The sequence below is a fragment of the Pangasianodon hypophthalmus genome, chromosome 24, assembly GCF_027358585.1.
Source record: "Pangasianodon hypophthalmus isolate fPanHyp1 chromosome 24, fPanHyp1.pri, whole genome shotgun sequence".
Taxonomy (NCBI): domain Eukaryota; kingdom Metazoa; phylum Chordata; class Actinopteri; order Siluriformes; family Pangasiidae; genus Pangasianodon; species Pangasianodon hypophthalmus.
Window position 1 is genome coordinate 793,809 of NC_069733.1, and position 24,356 is coordinate 818,164.

Sequence of the window (24,356 nt, forward strand, 5' to 3'; positions counted from 1 at the left end):
TTAGAGTAATCTGAGGGATCAGCATCTGTCTGGAACGCAATCTAGTAAAACATAAAGTTCTCTCCTTTACTTCAGAAGGTGAAATTGCAGCAAAACATGGAACCTCCTCAAAGAATAACATCTCAGGTGAAATAGATCCAACAGTGGATTGATTTTGAGAAGAAATGTCTGAGTCAGTGTGCTTGCCTTCACACATATCTTGTTTTGAAGCAAGCTCTGTAGCATGACCACCCTCCTGTGAATTGGAGGACTGTGGACAGGTTTCACAATGATCATCGGTTGGTATGATTTGTTGAGGCAGGTGTGTACTTTGGATATTGTTATCAGTTACTACAAAAGTTGACGTATTCCACATTGTATTTGTTGAAGCACCTGAAATTATCAGAGAGGGTTCACAGTTTGCTTTGCTCACCAATAAGTCTGCCTCCTTTTCTGGTATCTCAGGTTGAGCAAGCATTACTGAAGATGGTTCCTGAGACTCCACCTCTACTTCTGTTATAATAATAGTGGGTGCCTTGGAGACACGCCTGCTTATTTTACTTGGATGATAAACTGGATTTTTTCTTTGTAATAACGGTGAGCTTGGTCTATCCAGAACACTGCCTTGGGTGGGAGAAGTACCTTGTTTGTTATTTGGGAAAACAATGGGAGGTTGGGCAGTGTGTGAGATATTTTGAAGCCTTGGGGATGAAAATTCCACAGGAGGTGATACTATCCGTTCTGTACTTGGAAGTAATGAAACTTGTGGTTCCACAGGAAAAGGTGAATGCCCCGAGCATGTTATAGGCACAACAGGAGTACATGCAGGACGTTCAACAGGAGTACATACAGGAGGTTCAACAAAAGTATGTGGCTCTCCTGTATGCACTGGACATGGAGAAGGCAGAGAGGATGGAAGAGGTTCAGTAGGAGAATGTGTTTTAGTCTCTACTGTATACACTGACCTTGGATAAAATTCCACGGGAGTTGGAGCAGTATATCTTGGACTTGGAAGAGGCAAAGGTGGTGAAAATCTGACTGCAGTTGTTACAACATATCCTGGACTTGGTAGAATCTTAACAGGGCTGTATGTCACAGAGTGCTCTGCTGTATGTGCTGCACTTGTAAGTGCTACTGATGGTGGAAATTCCATGGGAGGTGGGGCAGTATATTCTGGACTTGGAAGAGGTGAAGGCGGTGAAAATCCAGTTGCACTTGGTGCAACAAATACTGGACTTGAAAGATTCTTAACTGGACAATATGTCACAGAGGGCTCTGATATACGTGCTGCACTTGAAAGTGGTACTGCTGGTAGGAAATCCAAGGGAGATGGGTCAGTATATTGTGGACTTGCCATAGTTTTAACAGTGCAAGCTGTCACAAAAGGCTTTACTGTACATGCTAAACTTGTAAGAAGCACAGTAGGAGGATTGTCCATGGAGGAATGCACCATGCTTGCTGGAGTAGTAGATGAAGTATCTTCCATAAACATTGAACCCAAACTCTTGACAGATGTGACCTTAGCTGAGGTGACAGGATGGGTAGGAATTGGGATCATCTTTTGGTCTGGCACAGGTCTGCAAATGGACCCTGTACTTTGCTGAATTCCTTCAGATCTTTGTGGGATATTATCCTCACCTGCTATTGAAGTTGTGCCATCAAACTTTGAAATCAAGCCTATGACTGATCCAGTAGTGTTTTCAGTTTCAAGTGAAGTTTGTCTGGAAGATACCTGAGTTTTGGGGGCTGTATTAATGGCCAGAAGAGGTTTCCTTTCAGGCTCAGCAGAAAAACCAGTAAAAGTTGATCCTGATTGGGCTAAGATAACTTGAGACATATCTTGTCCAACTGCCTGTTCAATAGTGCAAGGTGGGACATCTGTAGACAATGCAGTACAATCTTTGCTCACATTATTGTACTCTTGTCCGTGACTAGTCATGGATGACACATTCTGTCCAGATACAAAGGTAACTACTGAGGTAAGGTCTGAAACTTTATTTGTGTTTAGGACATGAGGTATTTCTGGTACATAAGTTGGTGAATTAAGAATAGGAACCCAGCTTTGAACAGTGTTTTCTCTCAAACATTCCACTGTTGATTGTTTGACAAGACTATTGGATCTGGAGACTTCCAGTGATCTGTTACATTCAGCAACCTGGGTAATCGGACTATCATGCTGCATAAATTTAGGAATAATTAAAGGGTGTCTTGTAATGTTTGATCCTTGAGTTTGAGTAGGCCTAATATGCTGAGTCTGAGATGTGAACAGAGGAGACTGTTCTACTCTGAGTACTTTGGATGAATTAGTAACTGGTCTGAAGATGGGAGGGCCATCTGAGATAACACTTTTTTCAAAACAAAGGTTCTTATCTGTGAGCTGTACCTGAGGAAGAGAAGATTCAGTAGCTTTCTTTTGTTCAACAGAAAATACAGACATGGGTTCTGGAAGAATCTGTAACCCAGCCATATTGAAATTATTTTCCAAGTGCTCTGCTATTCTTCTAAAATTTGTTGATGTTATAGGTGCAGCAGGCTGGACAGTTGGATATGTCTGTGACTGAGGAATGTATAGTTCTTGTCTTCCAAGACCCTGGAGAGTATATTGTGCTGTTGTGCAAATTAGCATTTGATCCATTGCTAAAGATGTTAAAGTGTATTGACCAGGGAGGAAAGAATTCGTTGGTATTGAAAGATCTTTGATTCCAGACATTTGTGTCTTTGCATCTAGGTCAACTGTCAAATCAATAATTGGTGTATGATTTTTTTGGTTAGTTGTCCTCATTCTTTGTTGATGCCTTTGTTTATTCCTCGATATGACCTCGTTAGTCTTAGTGAAATCAATCAGTTGTCCATCCTGCATATTGGATAGATCATTGCAATGAGAATGTGAAACTCTAACTGAGAAGTCCATCGGCTTACTCTGAGCTTCCAATTCTCTGTTGTGTTTCAATGGGGGATAAAAATGTCTATCACTGTGGTAAGTGGATGTCTGCAGGCACAAATGAGTTTCTGCTGTATGATGTCCATTGTTTAGTACTTTCTCAGCCTGTAACTTTTTTTGCGACATTTGCTCAGGAGCTGAAATAGCTTTAACAGTTAAGGGCATGCCAACCAAATCTTTTTTACTAATCACATTTTTCGTCTGAACAAGAGCCATTACTTTGCCAGGTGACATTTCAAGAATTCTTCCTCCTGCTTTGTCGGGTTCTTTAATTGCTGTCCTTAGAGACATATCCAGAGTGTTTTTGATTGAGTTAGCTGGTGCTGAGGGAATATTAGCTAGTTGTGCACTGGGAGATCTTGATCTTAACACTAAAGAAGGTGTCCCTGGTAATGTTTGGTCAAACAGGACTTGTTTTTGCCATGGGTTCTTATTTAACGCTGTATGAAAAATATCAAGTTTATTGGGTTGTTCTGATGGTACGCCAGCAAACATTTGTAATGCTTGAACATCATTGGTGGAGTTTGTTTTTACAAATTTGATGATACCAGGGTGTTTGGTTTGACTTAAATCCTTTGAAAACCTATCTAATGACAAAGCCATACCAACAGCAGGTCCTGTGATATTAAACAAGGGTTTGTTTTTTACCAAGTGCATGACCTCTGAGGCAGATGTGTTGCCAGATGTTGGAAAATGTGGTTTTAGAGACATATCCAGAGACTCTTTAAGCATATTTGCTGGAGTCAATTCAGAAGGTGTTTTGTTTTCTTTTTCATTTTGTGATGAATACTCGCTGATTGTTTCTACAGACTGATATTTTCCAAACAATGGCTTTACTTCTGGTGTTGGATGCTGCATAATTGAGGACCGTCCAACAGTTACTTCACTGGCATCCAAGACATTCTTGACCTTATCTACAACTGGTAGCATTTCAATGTGGGAGGTCTCTGTTCCCTCAGTTGTCTTAGAGGCCAAATTATCTACATCCAATGGTGCTTTTAAAGGATTTGCTGAAGTTGTCACTGTCCCCTTTAGAGCCAGGCTATAAAGTGTAGTTTGGTGTTGGGTAACAGATTTTATTTGTGAAGTCATGTTCAACATTTGTTGTGTAGGCTTGGTGATTGTAGCTTGTGACTGATATCTTCTAAGAGGTGGTTTTACTTTGGTTGTCAGAGGTTCTACAAAAAAAGTGATCCCACCAAACTCCTCAATAATACCTGAAGTTGATTTTCTCCTTACAAGTGATACTGCTTCATCTGGAGAGACCATTGTTCCCTCAGCTGGTTTTGAACACATATCTAATGTGGTTTTAATGGAATTTGCTGGAGCTGATATATTTTGACATGACCGAGAAAAATGTGCTAACAAATCTCTGTTCCTGTTGTAAGCAGGTCGTTGTCTGCACAGGACAGGGCTTACTTGTGATGTTTTTGTATTAGATTGTATTGGTGGAACTTCCCCAGTCATAGTTTCTTGATCTGACTGAATTTGTTTTACCTGTACTGTGGAGGGATCTACAATCAAAGGTATCCCAAAAGAACCATTGCCAATATCTGCAACTGAGGTTCGTCTACTCCTTACAAGTGGCACAACCTGGGTTTCAGCAGTAGGCTTGTCCAAAGGTCTAACCACTGGTGCTGAAGACATATCTAGGGTATTTCTGACTAAGTTTGCAGGTGCTGTGCTCTTACAACAAGGCTGAAGAAGTGTTGGAATTATTTTCATGGATTCATTTAATAAGGAGGGCTCATGTATACGTTGAGCGGATTTTGATCTTAGGTTTGTCGTTGAGCATTTCTTTATTTCAGGGCTTGTAGTCTGTGATGAAGTTTCTTGATTTGTGGTTATAGTTAAGGCTTTTTGGTCTTTACCACTATCTGCTTTGGATCCAGGGAAATTTGGAGACAACTTTGGTGATGTATTGATAGATTTTCTGCCAGAGATTTCAGGTGTTGTGCTTTCCTTAGAACATTGAACTGAAACTTGCCTGACAAGATTGGATCCTATACTAAGTGATGAAGATGACTGTTGATCACTCCTATACTTAGAGCTTGATGGTCCTGGATCTGGTGGACAAAATTTTGGGGAAGAAGGAGCAGAAACAGTTCTCAAAGGTACTTCAGGTATAATTGGGAAAGGTATGGTAAGTTCCAGTGCTGGAAATGTCATATTTATTTCTTTACCCTCCTCTTTAATCTCAACAGTCAGATCAATTCCTACATCCTCATTTGTATCTGCTTGATCTGTCCACTGATGTTTCTTTCTAAGTTCCTTCAACCTGTATTTGGTAAAGTCAAGTATATCCTCGATTATGATCTCATCATTAGACACATCTGGTAACAGGAGTGCGGTATTCCTACCTGGGCATTTCACTTTGTTTTTTAATGATTCAGAAAAGTCTAAAGGTTTATTCCTCAAAAGAGAGTCTAGTGCTTGTTTAGGTCTATTATAAAGTAAATTTTGTGGTGGTGGTAAGGGTTGCTTTTCATTACATGTAGCACCTTTTGGTGGCTGAGGTAAAATGGAAGATGTTGAACTCTGGATCCCTTCAGTTCTAGATGTCTTTAACGACTGCATTAAAATTGACGATTGTCTTCCAAGTTGTGGCCTATGGGACACAGCAGAGGATGATGAACCAGAAGAACACTGTAAACTCGAGGTTGACCTTTTTGGAGTAGGCAGTGTCATTCGGGAGGAGGTGGTTGTAACAATTAAGGGCTCAGTCACTACATTCCGTGGTGTTGCTGGAGGTGATTTGGCTGAACTGATAGATGCCTTAGAAAATACTGGAGCATCTCGAAGTTTTCTCTGGGCATGCTGATCCTGCGGGACAATTTTAGAACCTGCCAAGTTGCTGTCTGTAGCATGTGATATCACAGTCATTTTAGAAGATTCTACATCTTTTGTCTTAGCACCAAAGCCATCTAATAAAACCTTTTTATTAGTCTCCTCTACAAGTCCAATCTTAATCTCAGGAATTGGAGAATGACACCTGATAGAAGAGTGCCGTCTATAAGTTACCGATGAAGTTTGTGAAGATATATTAGCTGACACACCTGTAACCAACTCCCCTGGGAAAAGATCCTCAATCCTCTGATTTTTCCAGTATGGTCCACCATTATTTACCTTTTTTTCTTTGTTTGTAAGATCAGACGCTTCCATTTGCTCTTTTGGATGAATTACTTTTGGCTCATCCTTTCCCACTTTTATTTTCTGCAGCTTGTAAACACTCAAATCAACAGGATGCTCTGTCTGTCCATTTATGGAATCTTGAAGCATTTCAGAAAAACTTTCAAGATTCATATTCATAATTCTATCACCTTTTTCAAAGGCTGAAGACAAATCAACAGGAGAACTGGAAGCACCTGCTTGACTATGACATGGAACCCAGAGCATTTCATCTTCATTAAACAATGGTATCTTAAAACCACAAAGTATCTTCTTTGGTTTATCTTTGTTCTGCAGGATATTTGAGATATTCTCTGCAATTTCTTCCAAACCATGTCTATTCTCCTGGGTAGCATATGCATAGAGATGCTTTCCACTCCGGTCAGTTAGCAATGAGTATATATAGTCCTCATCTGCATAAATATAATATCCACAATCACCAGTCTCAGCTGGCCACCACATTCCTTGCTCCAGCAGTGAAAGCCATTGCTGATACCATTCTGAATCCTCAAAGAACATGTCATCTTCTGTATCTCTGGTGGTTGCAGAAAAGCTGCTGAGATCAACTGCACCTGCTGTCAAATCTATGGGACCTTTTTTGACTGTCAGTCGTTTAATGAATTTTGAGGTATCAAACTGTGGTCTCAGAGTGCCATTCTGAACAGGTTTGCCATATATGCTACAGTCAAAAAGTGACTGACAACGTGTTAACTTTGCTGGAGTTCCTGTTGAGTCTTTCTCAATCCAGTGGTTTCTGCTTGTTTGATTACTAAAATGATCCACATTATCACGACTTCCCCAGAGTTTCCTGCTCTTGACGCTCATGTCAAATACAATGTAATCCTCTGCATCAGCCTGCGGAAGTCGTTTTTGAAATGATGAGCTGACTACATTTGGCCAGGGATATGAAGGTATGTGAAATTGCCTGGGATCCATATTTTTCAGGCTCCACCATCCAGGCTCCTGCATAACTGTTTCATGACTGTTTGATGATGCATCCTCTTGAGGTCCTGCATAATATTCTTGTGCTTGTGCTTCCAAGGCTTCTAATAAGGCATAATCATTCAGCTGTTGCCAAAGAAGTGCCTCTATGAGACACTGGTGTTCATAAAGTTCTGGTGTAACTATACCATGCTCAGAAAATAAATATAACAGATCCTGATATCCATATTCAGTCGCTGTACCATATAAAAGTCTGTGGACTTCTTCTAGGTACAGCTCGGTAGACTTTACTGCTTGATGCAGTGTTACAGGTTCCTGAACCTGACTGCTAGTTTTTGAACCTGAAATGCTGGTAACACTAGAAAAGTCCTCTGTAATCTGTTTATGGAGAAGCTGATCAAGGAAGCCCTTTTCTGATTCATTAGTTATTGCTGTCTTTCTGCTTTCACAGGCTTCTGATTTAAAAATTACAGAAGGCATACCCTTTCCAGCACTAAAACTAGCCTTTGGTTCATTTGTTTCCTTTAATTTAGATAAGCTGTCGTCCTCTGATCCCTTACTGAACAATCCCTCTAGAAAACCTTTCCGCAATGGTGTTTTTTGATCCTTTTCATTATCTCCATCCTGAGTGGACTCTTGCTCGATTGGTTTGGCTCTTTGAATCTGTGGACGATTCTTATGTTCTTCATGTTGCTGTGGCTTCTGACCTGAAGGAATGTGGCTATCAGACTTATCTTCAGTCTTTGCAGAGATTTTGCTGAAAAATCCAGACAAAATTCCACTTTCTTGAGAATCACTACCTTGCATTTCTAATTTGTTAGCTGTCTGGGTATTTGATTGAGCCTGCTCCTGTTGTAATTCTTCTGATGTAGACATCTTGAAAATACTAGAGAAAAGACCTCCTGAATGGCTTTGCTGCTGTGCCGCTCCTGGTGGTGGTGGTGCCTTTGAAGCTTGTTGAGCCTGCCTGTTGGATTGTTGATGTAATCCAATTGAGGGCTGTTGCTGCTCAGCAGAGGATTTTTTAGAGACTGCAGTTATTGTACTTGTTTTGTAACCCTCAGTTAGGACTTGACTTGCTGGAGGAGATTGGTGGCCTTGCACTGGATGTCCTGACTTACACGCTCGTTCACTGGGTGAACCTTCAACCACAGGATGTTGAGGTGAGGTGTCAGTGGAAGTTAATTTGTTAAAAAGACCAGAAAACAGACCTCCCTGTTGTGGCTCAGCTACTGAAGCTGGCTGTACCGGGATCTGATGCTGGCTCTGTAAGGGCTGCCTATTGTCCTGCTGCTGTTCCTGGTGATTCATTTGTGTGCCTGAATGAGATTTTTGCTGTTGTGCCGGGGGCTTGTTAGCGGAAAAAAGCCCTGATAAAAGACCAGGAGATGGTTGTTGGGCTGTATTTTGATTTGGGTCTGACTGACCAGACTGAGAAGCTGTGTCTACAATCTTATTGAACAGGCCTGAAAGAATTCCAGCTGGTCCACTTGGCTGTGCCTCTTGATGTGAAACCAGATTTTGCCTATTGAACTGTTGTGAATTAACATTCTGGGGGGATACCTGGTTACTAGTATTGGCTTCTGAACTGCTAATCCCAAATAAACCAGAAAGAAAGCTTCCTTGTTCAGCAGAAGCAGATTGTTGTGATGATTTAGGGTCTTGGCTAGCAGCTGGGAGATGTGGCTGCTGTGGCGTACTCTCAGCTACAGATATTTTGTTCAGAAACCCTGACAGCATTCCTCCTGTTGCAGAAGGTTCTGATGACTGTTGACTGGGCTGACTGCTTGTACCACTTGGCTGCTGTGTGCTTGATGATGCAAGCGCACTTTCCGTTAATTTCAGAATTCCACCAAATAGTCCTCCTGATTGGGGTGGAACTGGTGGTGCATTGCTCTGAGTATTTGGCTGCTTATTATTTGGTTGCTGACCACCACAATTTCCTGGTTGTTCTGGCTGCTGATCTGAGACTACATTCCCAGTGGCACAAACATTTTCGGTACCTGCTAATTTAAAAAGTCCTGATAAGATACCTCTTGGATGTGATGGAGGTGTAGTTGTTTGAGGTGGTGCTTGGTTTGACCCTTGAGTGGTCGCTGGTTTTAATAAAGGTTGACTGCTTTGTTGGGCAGGAGTGGCTGGAGAACTTGTAACAGTGTCACTGGCCAATTTAAAAAGCCCAGATAAAAGCCCACCACCTTGTGGAAGTGCAGCAGTCTCAGCGGACACAGAGTCCTTACTTATAGCTGTTCTAACACTTTCATCGCCTTCTGATTTGAAAATGCCAGAAAGGAAATCCTTTCCAATACTAGAATTATTTTCATCCTTTATATGAGAAGCAGTTGTATCTTTAGATGAGCTGTCTTCTTCTGATCCCTTACTGAATAACCCTGCCAGGAAACCTTTCTGTGATGTGGTTTTTTGTTCTTGTGATTGTTTTTGGACACCAGCAGGTGACATAGAGCCGAGCTGACTTTCAGAATTGGCAGGCTGCTGTTGAGCGCCAGCTGGTTTGTTACCTGTGCCAGCATTTTCTGTGGAAGCCATTTTTAAAAGCCCAGAAAACAACCCTGTTGATTGATGTATGGTACCTTGCTGAGCCTGGCTCTCATTTGTAGTGCTGGTGAGAGATGAAAACAGTGTTGAGAGCAGTCCACCTTCTTGGGCCTTATCAGAAGTTTTGTTGCCACCAGACAACACTGTTAGTAGGCCCTGGTGTTTAGACATTGCTTCTTCTTCAGGCTGGGCCTGGTCTTGAAGCTCTGAAGGATCTGCTTGAGTCTCAGTTTTAATTACACATTGTCCATCATTCTCAGTGTCAGTCAAGCTTTCGGGAACAGACTGGATATCAGTTTCAGACTTTGGTGTTTCATCATCTTGCGCCATTTGCTCTTCTTGTGCTACATCCTTTGACACTGTAGTAGAATCTTCAACTGCTTCAGGTGCCACTACAACAGTGGGTATGTTTATTGTGGCTGTTGGTTTTGATGGAAATTTTGCAACTGTTTGTGGTTTGGGTGATTCAGCAGGACTCATTTTGAAAAGATTAGAAAACCATCCTGTATCTGTATTTCCCTTTGGTACACTCTCCAACAGCACAGCACGACTTAGAAGAGGTGATTTAGTAGAAGTATGGGAAACACCTTGTTTTGAAGTTGTGGCGTCTTCACCAGGTCCCAATTTCAGCAACCCAGAAAGAAGCCCACTCTCTTGTTTTGGTGCTTGAGGAGTGGCAGGAGTATCAGAAGAAAAGAAGGAAAGCTTTAATTTGTCTCCAATAGTGGTTGGTGCATCTTCTGTTTTAGGGGCTTCAGCAGGTTTGAATATTGAAAACACAGAGTTGCCAGATGGACCCTCAGCAGTTTTATCAACAGGGGCAGGGGTCGTTGTCATGAAGGATGTGATTGACTTCTTGAAAGGGCTGAAAAATCCAGTGTCATCAGTTGTTTTTTGAGTAGTTGGATTTTCTTCTGGTATAAAAGTCATTTCTCTAGGAAGGGCATCAGGTATTTCTCCTGATGACTCAGTTTCTGGTAATAGTTCCACTGATCCACTGCATGAGCCTCCACATGCGGACTGATGTTCTGTTTGTGAGGCAGATTGCTCTATTGACAAAGTTTTAGCTTTATCTGTTAACGTTTCTTTTGACTCAGTGCTTCCGTGAGATTTGTTTGGTGTTTCTGGCTGTGAAGTTGCTTCACCTGCTGGTTTGTCTCCAAATATCCTGAAGGGACTCAGTCTTCCCAGAACAGAATCAACTACTGACTGTGACTGGCTTTCAGTGTTTTCCTGAGTCTCAGGACTAGTTGCTGCATTTGTTGTATATTCCATTCCTTCCACACTAGCTGGACAGCTGGTCTCTGATGGCTGAAGAGGCTGATGTGACTGCAGGGTGAATTTCTTATCTACATTCAGCTCCTGATGAGCAGGTGGAACAACTGCGACAGGAGTTGGGCTGCCATTTGATTTTGGTATGAAGCACAACAGTTTAGAAATACCTGACTCTGGCTGAAGAGGTAAAGGAGAGCATGTTGTCGTTGTTGTTGATGTTGTTGTTGTCGGAGCAGTAGTATCTGTGGTTTCACCTGTTGACTTGGTGCCTACAAGTGAGCTAAACAAGGAGTTCATAGCATTTTTAACCCCTGTGATACCCTGTTCGACTGCAGTTTCTTCCTTTACTTCATCTGATTTGATATCTTTGTCCTTTTCTTTGTCAACCATCTTTAATTTGTTGTCAGACTTATGCACTTCCTCGTACTTACTAATCTCCTCCTCTCGTCCAGCAAGATATTCAGTTACTGTATCGACTATTTTCTGCAGTTCATTCATGGTATCAATATAATCATCACTTGGTTCCGTAACAGGTGAAACATCATCTAAAATTCGAGTACTAACATTTCTCCTTAACTCATAATAACTGTGAGGCCATTCACCATGAGAATAAATATATTTCCTGCTACTGTAGTAACTGTCATATTCACATTGTGTATCCTCCTCAACAAATGCCACAACATCCAAATCCTCCTCAGATCCAAGAGAAAACACACCTTCTGCTGATCCTACTGACTCATACTCACTCCTTGTCCTCATCCTGGCTTCCTCCTTCTCCCGATAAACTGCGTAGTTCTCCAGAATGTCCTCAATGTGAGTTTTTGCCCACATTGTTGTCTTGTACAACAGACTCTCTTTATAGGCCTCTTGGTCTGCCTCCTGCTGATGAAGCTTCCTAACTGAAGGAATGATGGATATCTCTGGAGGGGAGGTTTCATCCTCAAAGCTTCCTGCTTCTTTATTGACCAGGAGAACCTCTCTACTTCCCACACCAGACGTCTTTATAGAGTTTCCAGCTTCATCATATTCATTAGCCTCTGGAGATGTCGCCTCACACTCCACAGTCTGATAAAAACGACTTCTCTTAGAGTCGCCGTGATCGTTTACGATGTGATAAATTTCACTCTTTGTTTCATCGTCATCGTCCCATGTTTTCTGCTCCAGTTCCAGATAGTCGTCTAAGAGGTTGTCATCGAGTTTGTATTTAGTTTCCCAGTCCTCAACACCCATACCTGAATCAACAGGTACAATCCTTACCCCAACTCTACTGTTTGGACGTCTTGTGTTCCAGGTAAAAACAGGATGCAGAAAAAGAATGTAAGAAAATAAAAATACAAAGAAAAGAAAGTGTTAGAGGCAAAGTATAAGATAAAACAAATCATGGACTTCAAATAAAAAAGTAAAGGAAGAAAATGCAAAGTAAATGTAAGCAAATTAAAAATGTACAGAGACAGAAATGATGAAAAATTGAACAGAATATGGTCTGTGTATGTTCCATCCAAATTATTTTTCATTAAGAAACATTGGGAAACAAATAGAGAAACACTTTTCCCAATTCAGCTTCTTGGGTTTTTTTTTTTTAAAGAGAAAACAACTTAAATTCTTTATTACTTGTAAAAAAAAAAAAAAACAGATAAGCAATCGTTTCTCAATATTAATTAGTATACATTTTATTTTTTATTTCTGTATGCCTGAACGTTATGCCTGAAAGCTTCCTGAACAAGCCACTGATTTTACAGAATCAGTTCATTTTACAATTTTCTATTACAAATATTATTCATACTTTATTTTTCCCATAGAAAACAATGTCAGAAATAGAAACAGTCCATTCTGCACTTATAATACCCTACAAGTAAACAAAACCGGTCCGTGTCTGTTGTTCTCATTTGTTTTTTTTATTTTAAAATATGCAAAATGATGTTCAAACCATTAGGAAATATTACAGAAAGCTTTCATGTTTCTCCTTCTGCTTGTGTTTTATCAATTTGGATTAATTTTGAGGCTAAAATTAATGAACAGTCTTGAACGATCCGGATGCGTGACTAGCTTGTAGCATAAAGAGGCAGATTAACCATTAAAGATCACTGTTAGTGCCTGATGTTCTGCGAATATGGATCAGTACGCGTTTCTTAAAAATAGCAAGAGGGTGACGGTACCGGAGCACAACACCGAGGCTGAAAAAAATCAGGATTTTCCAGGTACTTAAATTTAAGAATATTTTAAACACCAAATATTTTATTTCTGCATACGTTCATTTTTACAATTTATAAAAATACGTTTCCAGAATACAGCAAAGAAACTGCTCGACTCTTTTCAAGCCGAAATGTACTGCAGTGGCTTTTTTTATATTTGGAGTTATGAATATTTGATTAATGTACTTTGTGTGGTGAAACAAGTAGAAAACCCAAAGTCTATTCAATATTTTTTACTTCAATAATTTATTCCTATTTTAGTGTGTGCCATAAAAAAAATAGAAACCTGTTTGCTTTTTCCCCATTTTCATGTTGAAATGAAAAGCCAGTGAACGCAGCATAAACAGACCCAAAACCATAACTCTTCCTTCGTTTTTTTGTTTCCTTACAAATAAAAATTTTCAAATTAAAAATGCTGGAGTGGATTTTTCATATTAATGTGTTCAGATCAGTTTTCTTCTCTATTTGTTTAGTGTTTGCGTGTCTTCTGTACCTCGGTCCCCTTCCTTCCCTGTAGTCCAGCTCATAGCTGTGTATGGACTCGGTTCCGGACTCTTTGGATGCGGCTTGTGGACGTGTCCTTCGGCTCATGGGGTACTGGTGGACAGAAGAATTGGGCTGGGCCGTGGTGTGGTATCGTGGAGGACGGCTGTTGGTCTCGCTGCGGTAGTCGCTGTCTCTGTCGTCCACCGCGCTGTCGTGATCATCTAGAGCTGGAAGAGCACACAGACACGCGGGTTCTAACATTTATCTCAGGTGGAACAATACACCAGTGCAGTACACACACTGATACATCACAGTGATGAGACTAGACGATGCTGATGAGTACAGGATGCACCAGAGGAGACTGTTCTTTCACAAAAGCTGATGATTTGTTTGTGAGTGCAGACCACGCCCTCAACTAAAAGCCATGGAGAGTGATTGTGGAACTGTCAAAAGTGAGGAGAACTCTGAGAACTTAGACTCCTGGGAGGCTTCTGCTTTGCGCTACACGATCAGACCTGCCACTAAAAACTAAAGATTTCTGAGTAGGTGATGAAGAGAATGATGATGGAACTTTGTCACGAATGGAGAAAAAGAGAGATGGGAATTTATAGGATGTTAACTAGGAAGAAGGTGGAGCTTCAGACGTGATCTTTCTCCCAACCTTTTTAATTTCGTGAGTGTGTGTAAAAATAGCCATGGATGGTTATTAGTAAAACAGAGAGGAATGTTGAATGTCGACTGGGAGAGTAAAATATTGAACTGCCAGCATGTTCTGCAGTCACAGATGACACAACGACACACGGTATGGAGTGAAAGAACCGTCTAAAGAACGAGCATTTTGAACTACGTACTCTGCTGCTCACTCCATCCAAAGTAAGTCCAGCTGCCTGGATGTGTGAAGAGAAGTCACATGAATAAAAACAGTTCTTTTCTGAATGTTTACTTCACTCGGACTTCATTACAAACTCAAAACCATTTACTAATAAACACTGTGTGTTGCTGTTACAGTAAAATTCTGAGTGATGGAGTGGTGTGATGAAGAACAATTTGCCAACAGTTTATTTATTTATTTATTTATTTATTGTCATACTTTATCCATTTACAGTTACATTTAACGTTTGTGAAGCAGAATAGCTCCTGTTCTCACTCATGTTATAGCAGCTATAAACATTCATTCAACACCTTCTGACCAATCAGATTTGAGAAATCAACAGCACTCAGTGTTGAATTCAGAATTCAGAATTCAGTTCTTTTAAAGGTCCAGAGATAAACCGAGGTGTAAATACAATGTAAATACAGTGTCTCAAAAAAATAAATAAACAACACATACATATGACTTATAGTCATACACTGGCCTCTAGTGGCTGTTTAGAGAACTGAGAATCAACAATATACAGGAGGACAGGCATCACCTTAGCCGAATTAAAGCTAACCTGTGAGGTAACACGTCAAAATTCAAGTGTATCTGTGCCAAACAAGTGTCTTAAACATGTTAGTAAAACATCTTTCCGCAAAACCTAGTTAATAAGTCGATATGTTTTTACAAACAGATAAAAATAACACCGTACTCACAGCACTGTGAAGGGACGGAGGGGACCGGCATTCCTCGCTCTTCATCCTACACACAAAAATATATAAACATTTTACACAACAAAACAAACTTCAAAACAAATCTCTACTCGCTCTTAAAGAATCACAAAGGTTAAAAAACATTATGTGAGAAATGTGTCAAATAATAATACAGAATCTGATGAACACATAAGACAAAGTCCAGTAACTCAGAAACAGCAGCAGGTGGCGACAGAGAGCTGAGAAGAACCTTAAAGTGAACTCTAAAAAACTTTCACACATTCTTTAATTTAATTCACACTGATTTTAATTGACATTCACTTTTCCAAAAGATCTATTTAGGCACAAAGTAACTCAGTACGTTGCTGTCTGAAGGTATTTTTAAAAGCAATAATGCTCTCCATAGCATGAGAATGTGAGACACCTTCTACAACATTGTCACTAATCCCGTTTTATTAAACATTATTCCTCTTCACGTTGTACGAGATCGCAATAAACTCTGTTCTGAATTGTGTAACAGTGACAGTGTGTGTCTCCGTGTCAGGTTGTAGGATGAAGATCCTCTAACGATAGACCTGCGAATAAAATGAAAAAGACTCGGTTCTGCTCACGTCATCGATCAGCGTGATCCGGAAATCAGCTCGTGCAGAAACACACACATTCGTCACAGTGAGCTCGAGGGAAAGAGGAGACATTTTCTATCCATTAGCATGTTTCGTTTACGTTTCTCCATCGCCGCTACCGTATCTGATACCTATCTTAGACGGGCGTCGTAGCAGCGCTCAAACTCTGACATTTTAATCACAAACTTCTCACACTGACACATACTTTGTCCTTAAAGCGCGACCGAGGAATCGTTTTACGATGTGTTTTTATAATGAACTGTAAAGCCAGCTTTAGTTGTGTAAGTCACGTAATTATAGCAGATGTATTTATTCTCAATAATGTGTGTAATGCAGCTAAACTGACACTTCACAGCTCCCCCTACTGGTGGAGTGTAGTTTAGTGTTTGTCCCATTAGAGTTGCTTTTGTTCAAACAGTGTTTTGGTATTTAATGCAGAATCGTAGTCATTCATGCTGTAAGGAGTTTCTGCTTGTCTTATCATTAATGCTAATATCTGCAGGCATTAATACGGGATTTTCACTGTTATGTTTATCGTTAACATTCTCGTAACTGTTGGGGTTTCACGCCTGGGCATGCTGCAGTTAGGCTAATGCAAAATTAATATCACGGATATCACAGCAGCTGTGTATAATGTTATTACTGTTATTTCCCATTAAATATGTACACTTGCACTGTTTCTGTGCATTCATGACTATAGTAGATGTGTGTTACCTTTCTAAAGAGCTAAACCAAACACCTGAGGCTAAATTCGGCGTGTTCAGAAACCCTGAATCAGCACGATCAGGTGTGTAAAGTTGATAATTAAGGTCAGTGGCTGATCATGTGCAGACATTTCCCTAAAAATCCTGACCCTAATCACTCTTTACCTCATCGTGTATCCTCATAGCATTGATGCGCTCCAGCTTCTTCGTCCAGTACTGCGCCTCCTCCTCCGGAATGTCTATAAAAACAACCAAACGCTATAATAAGACTGTAAAAGACAGAATTCACAGTAAAAACAGCTTCGCCAACCCCCTTTCCTCTTGTTCTTGCTCGTCAGCCCACACTCTGAGCTTCCTCTCTGCACACATGTCCTCTATTCAAACTCTTAAATATGACATGAGCAGAGAGGTTTCTACAGCTTCCATTTCAGGGTTTTTTTTTTATTCTTTTAAGTGAAGTTGAAACACAGACAAAAAAACAGAGTTTACAGTCCGAACGCTCTCAGTCCTCACCGAAGGGAAGCTCGAAGCGCGTGTCCAGCAGCACCAGGTGAGGAGTCGGGTTCTTAGTGCCGTAGATCTCATCGGCCTTCATCAGGACCTCCGAGTCCAACATGATCCACTTACCCGGACCCTCCTGTAGGGGAGAGAGCGAGAGAGAGCATGAGAGAGAGAGAGAGAGCATGAGAGAGAGAGAGAGAGAGAGAGAGAGAGAGAGAGAGCATGAGAGAAAGAGAGAGAGAGAGCGAGGAAGAAGAGACAAAAATAAAGATGCTAAAACACAGTCAACACAGAGCTGCATTATTAATGACAACATGGTCACATCTGATATTTTAAAATCCAACAACCACTCAGCTACCCACCCACACACACACACACACACACACACACACGCGCGCACGCACACACACACGCGCACGCACACACACTTCCTTTTTCTAAAGTATACATACAAAAATGTGCAAATGGCAGAAGGATTAATCAAAATGAAAGATTAAACTTCAGTGTTTTAAATGTCAATCATCATCAAGAGCATCATCATATGATAATTATAATAGTAATAAACACAGTGTGTGTGGTGCTGCTATAGTAAAATAATTAACAACAGGGTGGTGAGATGAAGTTTGGTTACTATTATCATGTGAAGTTAAAAAACAAGACAAAAAACCTGAGAAACTGCAAGAAGCGTAAACTCCTCTGTCCTGAAGACGTCGGAAGACTTAAAGTTACAGCTTTACCTCTGACTGTTACAAAGCGCTGACACTGGAGACTCCTTCCATTAATCTGTTTATGTGGAGCGTCCACTGTACTGTGAATGAGCTGTTACTATAGAAACGATAACGTACTAGAACGAGCGCATTAATTATAAATAAACCTGTGATTTGTGAATAAACCTGTCAGAGCTGCTGTTATAGAAAATTAATCAACACCTTCTGACCAATCACAATCCAGAACTCAGCCTCATCAGAATATCACAGCAAAGTATGAAATTTCAAAAATGACATTAAAAATGTAACCTAATAAATTGCTTAGTATGTTTTAATGCCTAGGAACATCTCTCTACCTTTATTCTCACTTAACATCCAGCATGTAATGTATGAATATTCATGAATATGCAAATTAGAACGACGCCCTTGCCAAAGCGGATTCCTCACGGCTAGCCGAGGAATCTCAACGTTCATCCTCATCTTCTCCCTGATCTATTTATCTTCAGAATACAGCCGAACAAAGCGCAGGACTCCGCTCATCATCTGAGTATGATGTCATCCTGACCTGAATCGGTTTATCTTACTGCTTTAAACACAAAAATGTGAATATTAGGCTGTGTTCATAATTACGACCCCAAAGCACAAAGTTTTAATGAAAAATATCGACATCTCGCCTTAAAAGCTACATTTACAATGAACTCACATTTTTCACAACAGCTAACGCTCGAATACAAGAGTGTAACAGTGCATTAATAATCTGACTGAGAGTCAGTCTGAATAATAAACACCTCAGTCAGAATAGAGTGAATCACCTGAGGCCAGTGAGAATGACATTACTATCAGCCTGATTAATAATTAATAATCGCTTAAACAGAAGAAGAGTGGTAGTGTAAACATTCGTGTCTGATCACTGTGGGTGTCTGATCACTGTTGCTGTCTGATCACTGTTGAATTCAGAGTGTGTGTGTGTGTGTAAAACAGTTGTGTAAGAATACACAGCTCACGTTACACACTGCAGCCTGTTTTAAAGTAACTGTGAGGTCTGATTGGCGTCACACTCTCAGGCAGATGCACGGTGCGGATTCTCCTGAATACAGTTCAGCATTTAATGTTCTGTAAAGTTCAACACTTTCTGTACAAACTGGTGAAAAACTCTGATAACATCTTTATTTCTTGGGCAGTTGTTCCCACACAGTGGCTTTTAATATTGTTAACATCAGTAGATGAGTAAAGGAGTTACATCTCTGTGTGTGTTTGATTTTAGTTTTGTTCCTGAACTTCGGTTTAAATATAAAATGCTGAGCGACTTCACTGCTCTCACAAACTTTTCATCTTTTCATCACAATCCGATGAGGTTTTGCTAAGACGGAAAAACTTGGGACTAAAAATCTGAACGCACTTGTTGTTGTTGTTGTTGTTGTTGGTGTTGTTGTTGCTATGGTAACATTAACAGTAACCCTCGCTCCATGCTTGTGTGTAACTTAAGATCAGATTGCACGTAACCTACAGATAAATCCGGATTTTTTACAGAGTGTCCAGTTTAGGATCGATGTAAACGTTCCATCAGGAATCTGTAAGTGGACTGGAAGTGAGATTGAGTGAAAATCTAAACAAATGATGAACAAACCAACACGTCACTCATGAACACAGAGCTGTGAATGCAAACAGGTGATGCTGTGTGTGTGTGTAAAGTGCTTGTACTAGCAGCAGTGATTTGCCTACTACACACTCACACACACACACACACACACAGTGTCAGGAAGCGTATTGCTCTATTCTAACCCCTAATGATGTCACATGGTGGTGTTGTCTGATTGGCCGGGTGTGTGATCTCACCTCATCTGATTGGCGGATGGTGTTGAGGGGGATCCAGGCCGTTCCCACCATGGTGTCCCAGATCAGACCTTTGTTCCAGAGCTCCACCACCAGCCCCAGATCCAAACGGTTAATCTCACTGAACACCACACACACACACACACACACACACACAAACACAGTCAGTTAACCTTTATGTCCGTATCTGCATGCATCACTATGGCTTTCTGTCCAGGAAACCCTGATTGCAGAGTTCTAGCTCGGGACGGCGCTGGTTCCGAGTGATGGGAAACAGTTAGCCAGTGTTCACAGAACCACAGTTACATGAGAGACAAGAAGAACAAACAATGATAATTTAGAGGCACTAGTACATCATACGGTCACAGAATTCTCAATAATGCAGATTTAAAAAAAAGTTTGGTGATGAGGAGGCTGTTTGTTTTTGTTGTAGCTTGAAAAATCAAAAGAATTTGAGCTGTGTGTGTGTGTGTGAGACGTGACTGTATGCAGCTACAGTTAAACTGAGACATCACTTCACGTAACTGTGAAAAATACTCACCCGGTTCTTTTTAGTTACAGCACTGATGGAATATTTGCGATTCAACACGTTGTAAATTTCTTCATATTTGCTCACTAACAAGACAAGATGTTTGTTTTTCTCACTTGCCACCTGAACTGCGTGCTGATTGGTCGAGAGGCCACGTGACATCATTTGGTGCTTTACTAAACATTTTTTTTTCTGACCAAAAAAAGGCAGGTGTCAACGAGATGAGAAAAAACAGCTGAGGAAGAAAACGTTGCAGCCTCTGAGGACTTTGACTTAATGTGCACAAATGATCAGTGACACGTCCAGTCACTGTCCCTCCTGCTCTGTGGACCTGAGCTGAGTGATGACGCTGGACGGAACGATGTTTACCGAAAGCTGAACCTCCAAATTCAACGCTGCTGAGGTTCAGTTTTAGTTTAAACCATGACCTCGACATGAACATTGATTGTGATACAGTGATAGCATCATTAATCTTGATAACAGAGAGTGTGAAGTGAAGTGGACCTGACACTCAGAGCATCCTCTCCTCTGCATATTCATACCTCTGTTAAAAGCTCATTTGCATATTCATGCGCTCCTCCACTTCCTCTCTCAGCCACGAGGACGAGTTTTTAAGCAGCTCGGGGAGCCGTCTGTAATAACTGTCTTTTAAATGACCCCAGGGACAGACCTGACAAAACTAATGACTGAATCTGCTGTTCTCGTTAAGAGTCGAGGAGGATAAAGTGGTGGAATTGAATAACGAGGCTGCAACTCCTACACTCATGTTAAAGGTTTCGATTAAAGGAAGGCACTTTAACAACCACCACCAACATGAGTGACCCTGTGTGTGTGTGTGTGTGTGTGTGTGTGTTACAGCGACAGCCCGGAGGAAGCACTGTCCCGCAGGGGGCGCTGTTCAGTCTCACTGCTCTCACTGCATTCTATGGAAAAGTCGTGGTTCCACGAGCTCGAACCCAACCCTTAATATTTACACATTTTTTGTTTTTAAAGAAAGCGGTCTTTACACTTTACACTCATTCAAATACTGTGTAAAAAGGAATGTGAACTCGACTGAAACTACAAACCCAACCAGCATTTACACTATTTATTTATTCATTTACCCAACACCTGCTCGAAACCTGTAGTTCCTGGTCTGCAGAAAAGTTCCTGAAATTACGACTCAGGAAAATGGCTAAGGTTCCTGGAAAAGGAGTGTGAGCCGTGTGTCATGTGTCTCTGCTAGTGTTTGCTCCTAGTCTAGTTGGAGCTTTACACAGTGTGTATCAGACTCTACATTAACTACATTAACTCACTAACAACATTTTTACCATCAATAACATGACACAGTGTCAATGCTAAGCAAAACAAATGACATCTTAACTAAATATCTTCAACCTCTTCAACTCATCTAACAGTTCTTCATTATACGATTACAATAAACAACGTATACGATTAATAAACCTATTTCTAGATAAACCTATTTTCTTTCTTTGCTTCTTTCTAGAAAATAAATGCTTACACCTCGAAAAAAAAAAAAGATCAAGATAATCAAAACTGCTAAGACATCTTTTTTTTTGCAGTGTGTATTTTTCAGAATGTGTATTTTCTTTCCCTTTGATCCTCAGTGTGAAATCATCACATGCTGCAGTTTAACTCCTTGAGAACCATGTCTCATCTCTTTATCCCCCTCATACACACACACACACACACACACACACACACACACCCTCAGTGACTAATTTGCTTATCCCACTAACACACAAACACATGCAAACACACCTTTAGTCACTCATGTGCCAGGTATGAGCTCTCAACCATGGACTCACTCACTCTCACACTCTCACACACACACACACACACACACACACACACACACTGATTTATTACTTACTGAGCTCATAATAATTAATCGTTTATGTTACAGTTACTAATACTGTAAAGCTAAACCCCCTGCAGTACCCTGTTGGGCCACTGGGGGCGCTGAGACACACAGACTAACAACCACTGCACTGCAAAGCACAGACAGAACCAGACTGAAATGAAAACTCTGGAACAAGGATACGTGTGTGTGTGTGTGTGTGTGTGAGTGTGTGTGTGTGTGTGTGTGTGTGCGTGTGTGTGTCCACTAATGTGTATAAATGAAGCATCCTATCACTACCGTTTGATGCGTAAACATCTGTTTGGCTTTGTCCAGCTGTTGAGAAAGGGACAGCTCGAATGATGGAGCTGAACATAACATTCTGTGTGTGTGTGTGTGTGTGTGTGTGTTTGTGAGTGTGTCTGTGTGTGTGTGTGTGTGTGTGTGTGTGTGTGTGTGTGTGTGTGTGTGTGAGTGTGTGTGTGTGATGAAGTGACAGCGCTGTAGAAGACCATGTGTCTCAGCTAACTGGGCAGACGGGGAGCTTCGGCGTTCTCCTGCCTCTCTTCATACTTTTCATTATCTCACAATCTCACCCACTTCCTCTCTCTCTCTGTCTGCAATTTATCCATCCATCTGCAGCTCGCTCTCACACACACACACACACATGTACACACACACACACACTTACACACACGCGCACACACACACACACACACACTGTCTGTTCTCTAATCTCCTCAGAGTTTAACCTGCTGATGAGTGAACAACGCAATGCTTTAATCCAGCACACAGGATCTCTCCATCACACACACACACACACACACACACATTTAGTTTTATTATCTTTGTGAGGACCTTATCCTCTGTAACCAGTCAGAAATGTTTCTGCTCTTTCAGTTTTTCAAATATTTTGTGACGTGTTTTATAAGGACATTGTTTAGTCCTTTTTATTCCTCGCACAGGGCTTAGACACACACACACACACACACACACACACACACACACCCAGTAGGTTAAACCACCTAGAGAGCTTAACACTCAATCCCTTGCTATATGAGGAACAAGTCTTCCTGATTGTTTTCTACACACAGCTCCTCTCTCACAGAATCCATACTGAAAGTTTAATTTCCGCACTGAAGCACGTGAGCACATTATCACGTTCACGTTCACGTCTTTCACACCAGCTAACAGACACGTTACTCTCACAGGCTTATCATAATGCACTCGTGCTAATACGTTATCGTTTCTATAGTAACAGCTCATTCACAGGTGCTTGTACAGCGAACACTGCATATAAACAGATTCAAAACCACTGACATGGTGAAGTTTCCTGTAAGGAGACGTTTATGTAACACTGATGGAAGGAGTCTCCAGTGTCAGCGCTCTGTAACAGTCAAAGGTAAAGCTGTACCTTTAGGTTTTGCGACATCTTCAGGACAGAGGAGTTTACGCTTCTTTGCGGTTTCTCACTAACATGTATAGCTGTGTTTTTTTGAGAATAAAGAGAGGCTGGTGAGGGAACGAGTGTTTATAGCTGCTATAACGTAAGAGACAACAGGAAGTAACTTGTTTCATGAACATTATACGTAACTATAAACAGATACTATAAACCTGGTAGCTTCAGTAAAAACTAAAACACTAAACACGAGACAGTTTTGTGTGCGAGGATGCTGACTGTCCTGTTTGTAGGTCAACGAATAATACACACACACACACACACACAGTGACAAAGTCTGTGTCTGTAAGGCGAGTGTGTGTGTGTGTGTGTGTGTGTGTGTGTGTGTAACAATAACCAGGCCAAATCATGTCCAGGTCCAATTTTTTTTAGGAAAACAGAATACAAAAGCCAACAGTGTTTCTGTCTGGAAATTATTTCAAATAGGAACAAATGCACAAACAGCGCAGTGTTTCACAGCCAAGACACACACACACACACACACACACACACACACACACACGCACACACACACGCACACACACTCATAATGTATAACATCAAAGACTCTCAAATCTTCTCTTCCTCCTCCATGCTTCTTAATGCCTGTTAGGCCCCTGTCAGTCACATTAAAGGGGGTGTGGCCTGTGCATCTGTCAGTCACATTAAAGGGGGTGTGGCCTGTGCATCTGTCAGTCACAGTGAAGGGGTGTGGCCTGTGCACCTGTCAGTCACAGTGAAGGGGTGTGGCCTGTGCACCTGTCAGTCACAGTGAAGGGGGTGTGGCTTTAACATCTGTCAGTCACAGTGAAGGGGGTGTGGCTTTAACATCTGTCAGTCACAGTGAAGGGGTGTGGCTTTAACATCTGTCAGTCTCTTCTTGTAAACATGATACTGAGTTTGATTTCAGCATTAAACTGACAGCTTACTTAAACAGTGACGGAAAATGCATTAAACGATTAGAGGCTCATTCCATTTCAGAACATTCTACAAATCTGAGAGACAGCTGTGAGTGTGTGTGTGTGTGTGTGTGTGTGTGCGCTTAAATACTCACAACATGAAGTCCTGTTCCC

General features: G+C 41.1%; 1 protein-coding gene across 1 annotated transcript in view; it reads right to left on the reverse strand.

The window, feature by feature from the left end:
* The window catches only part of LOC113528517 (uncharacterized), a 56,189-nt gene that overhangs the window by 12,069 nt on the left and 19,764 nt on the right, over positions 1-24,356 (reverse strand). The window contains exons 3-10 of the mRNA XM_053229239.1: positions 24,338-24,356; positions 19,480-19,597; positions 16,949-17,072; positions 16,601-16,674; positions 15,112-15,157; positions 13,547-13,766; positions 5,422-12,140; positions 5,104-5,253 (exon numbers count right to left, since the gene is read on the reverse strand). The exon at positions 24,338-24,356 is cut by the window's right edge and continues 81 nt beyond it. Of these exons, the coding sequence (XP_053085214.1) occupies positions 5,104-5,253; positions 5,422-12,140; positions 13,547-13,766; positions 15,112-15,157; positions 16,601-16,674; positions 16,949-17,072; positions 19,480-19,597; positions 24,338-24,356 (7,470 nt within the window). The remainder of the gene's footprint in view (positions 1-5,103; positions 5,254-5,421; positions 12,141-13,546; positions 13,767-15,111; positions 15,158-16,600; positions 16,675-16,948; positions 17,073-19,479; positions 19,598-24,337) is intronic.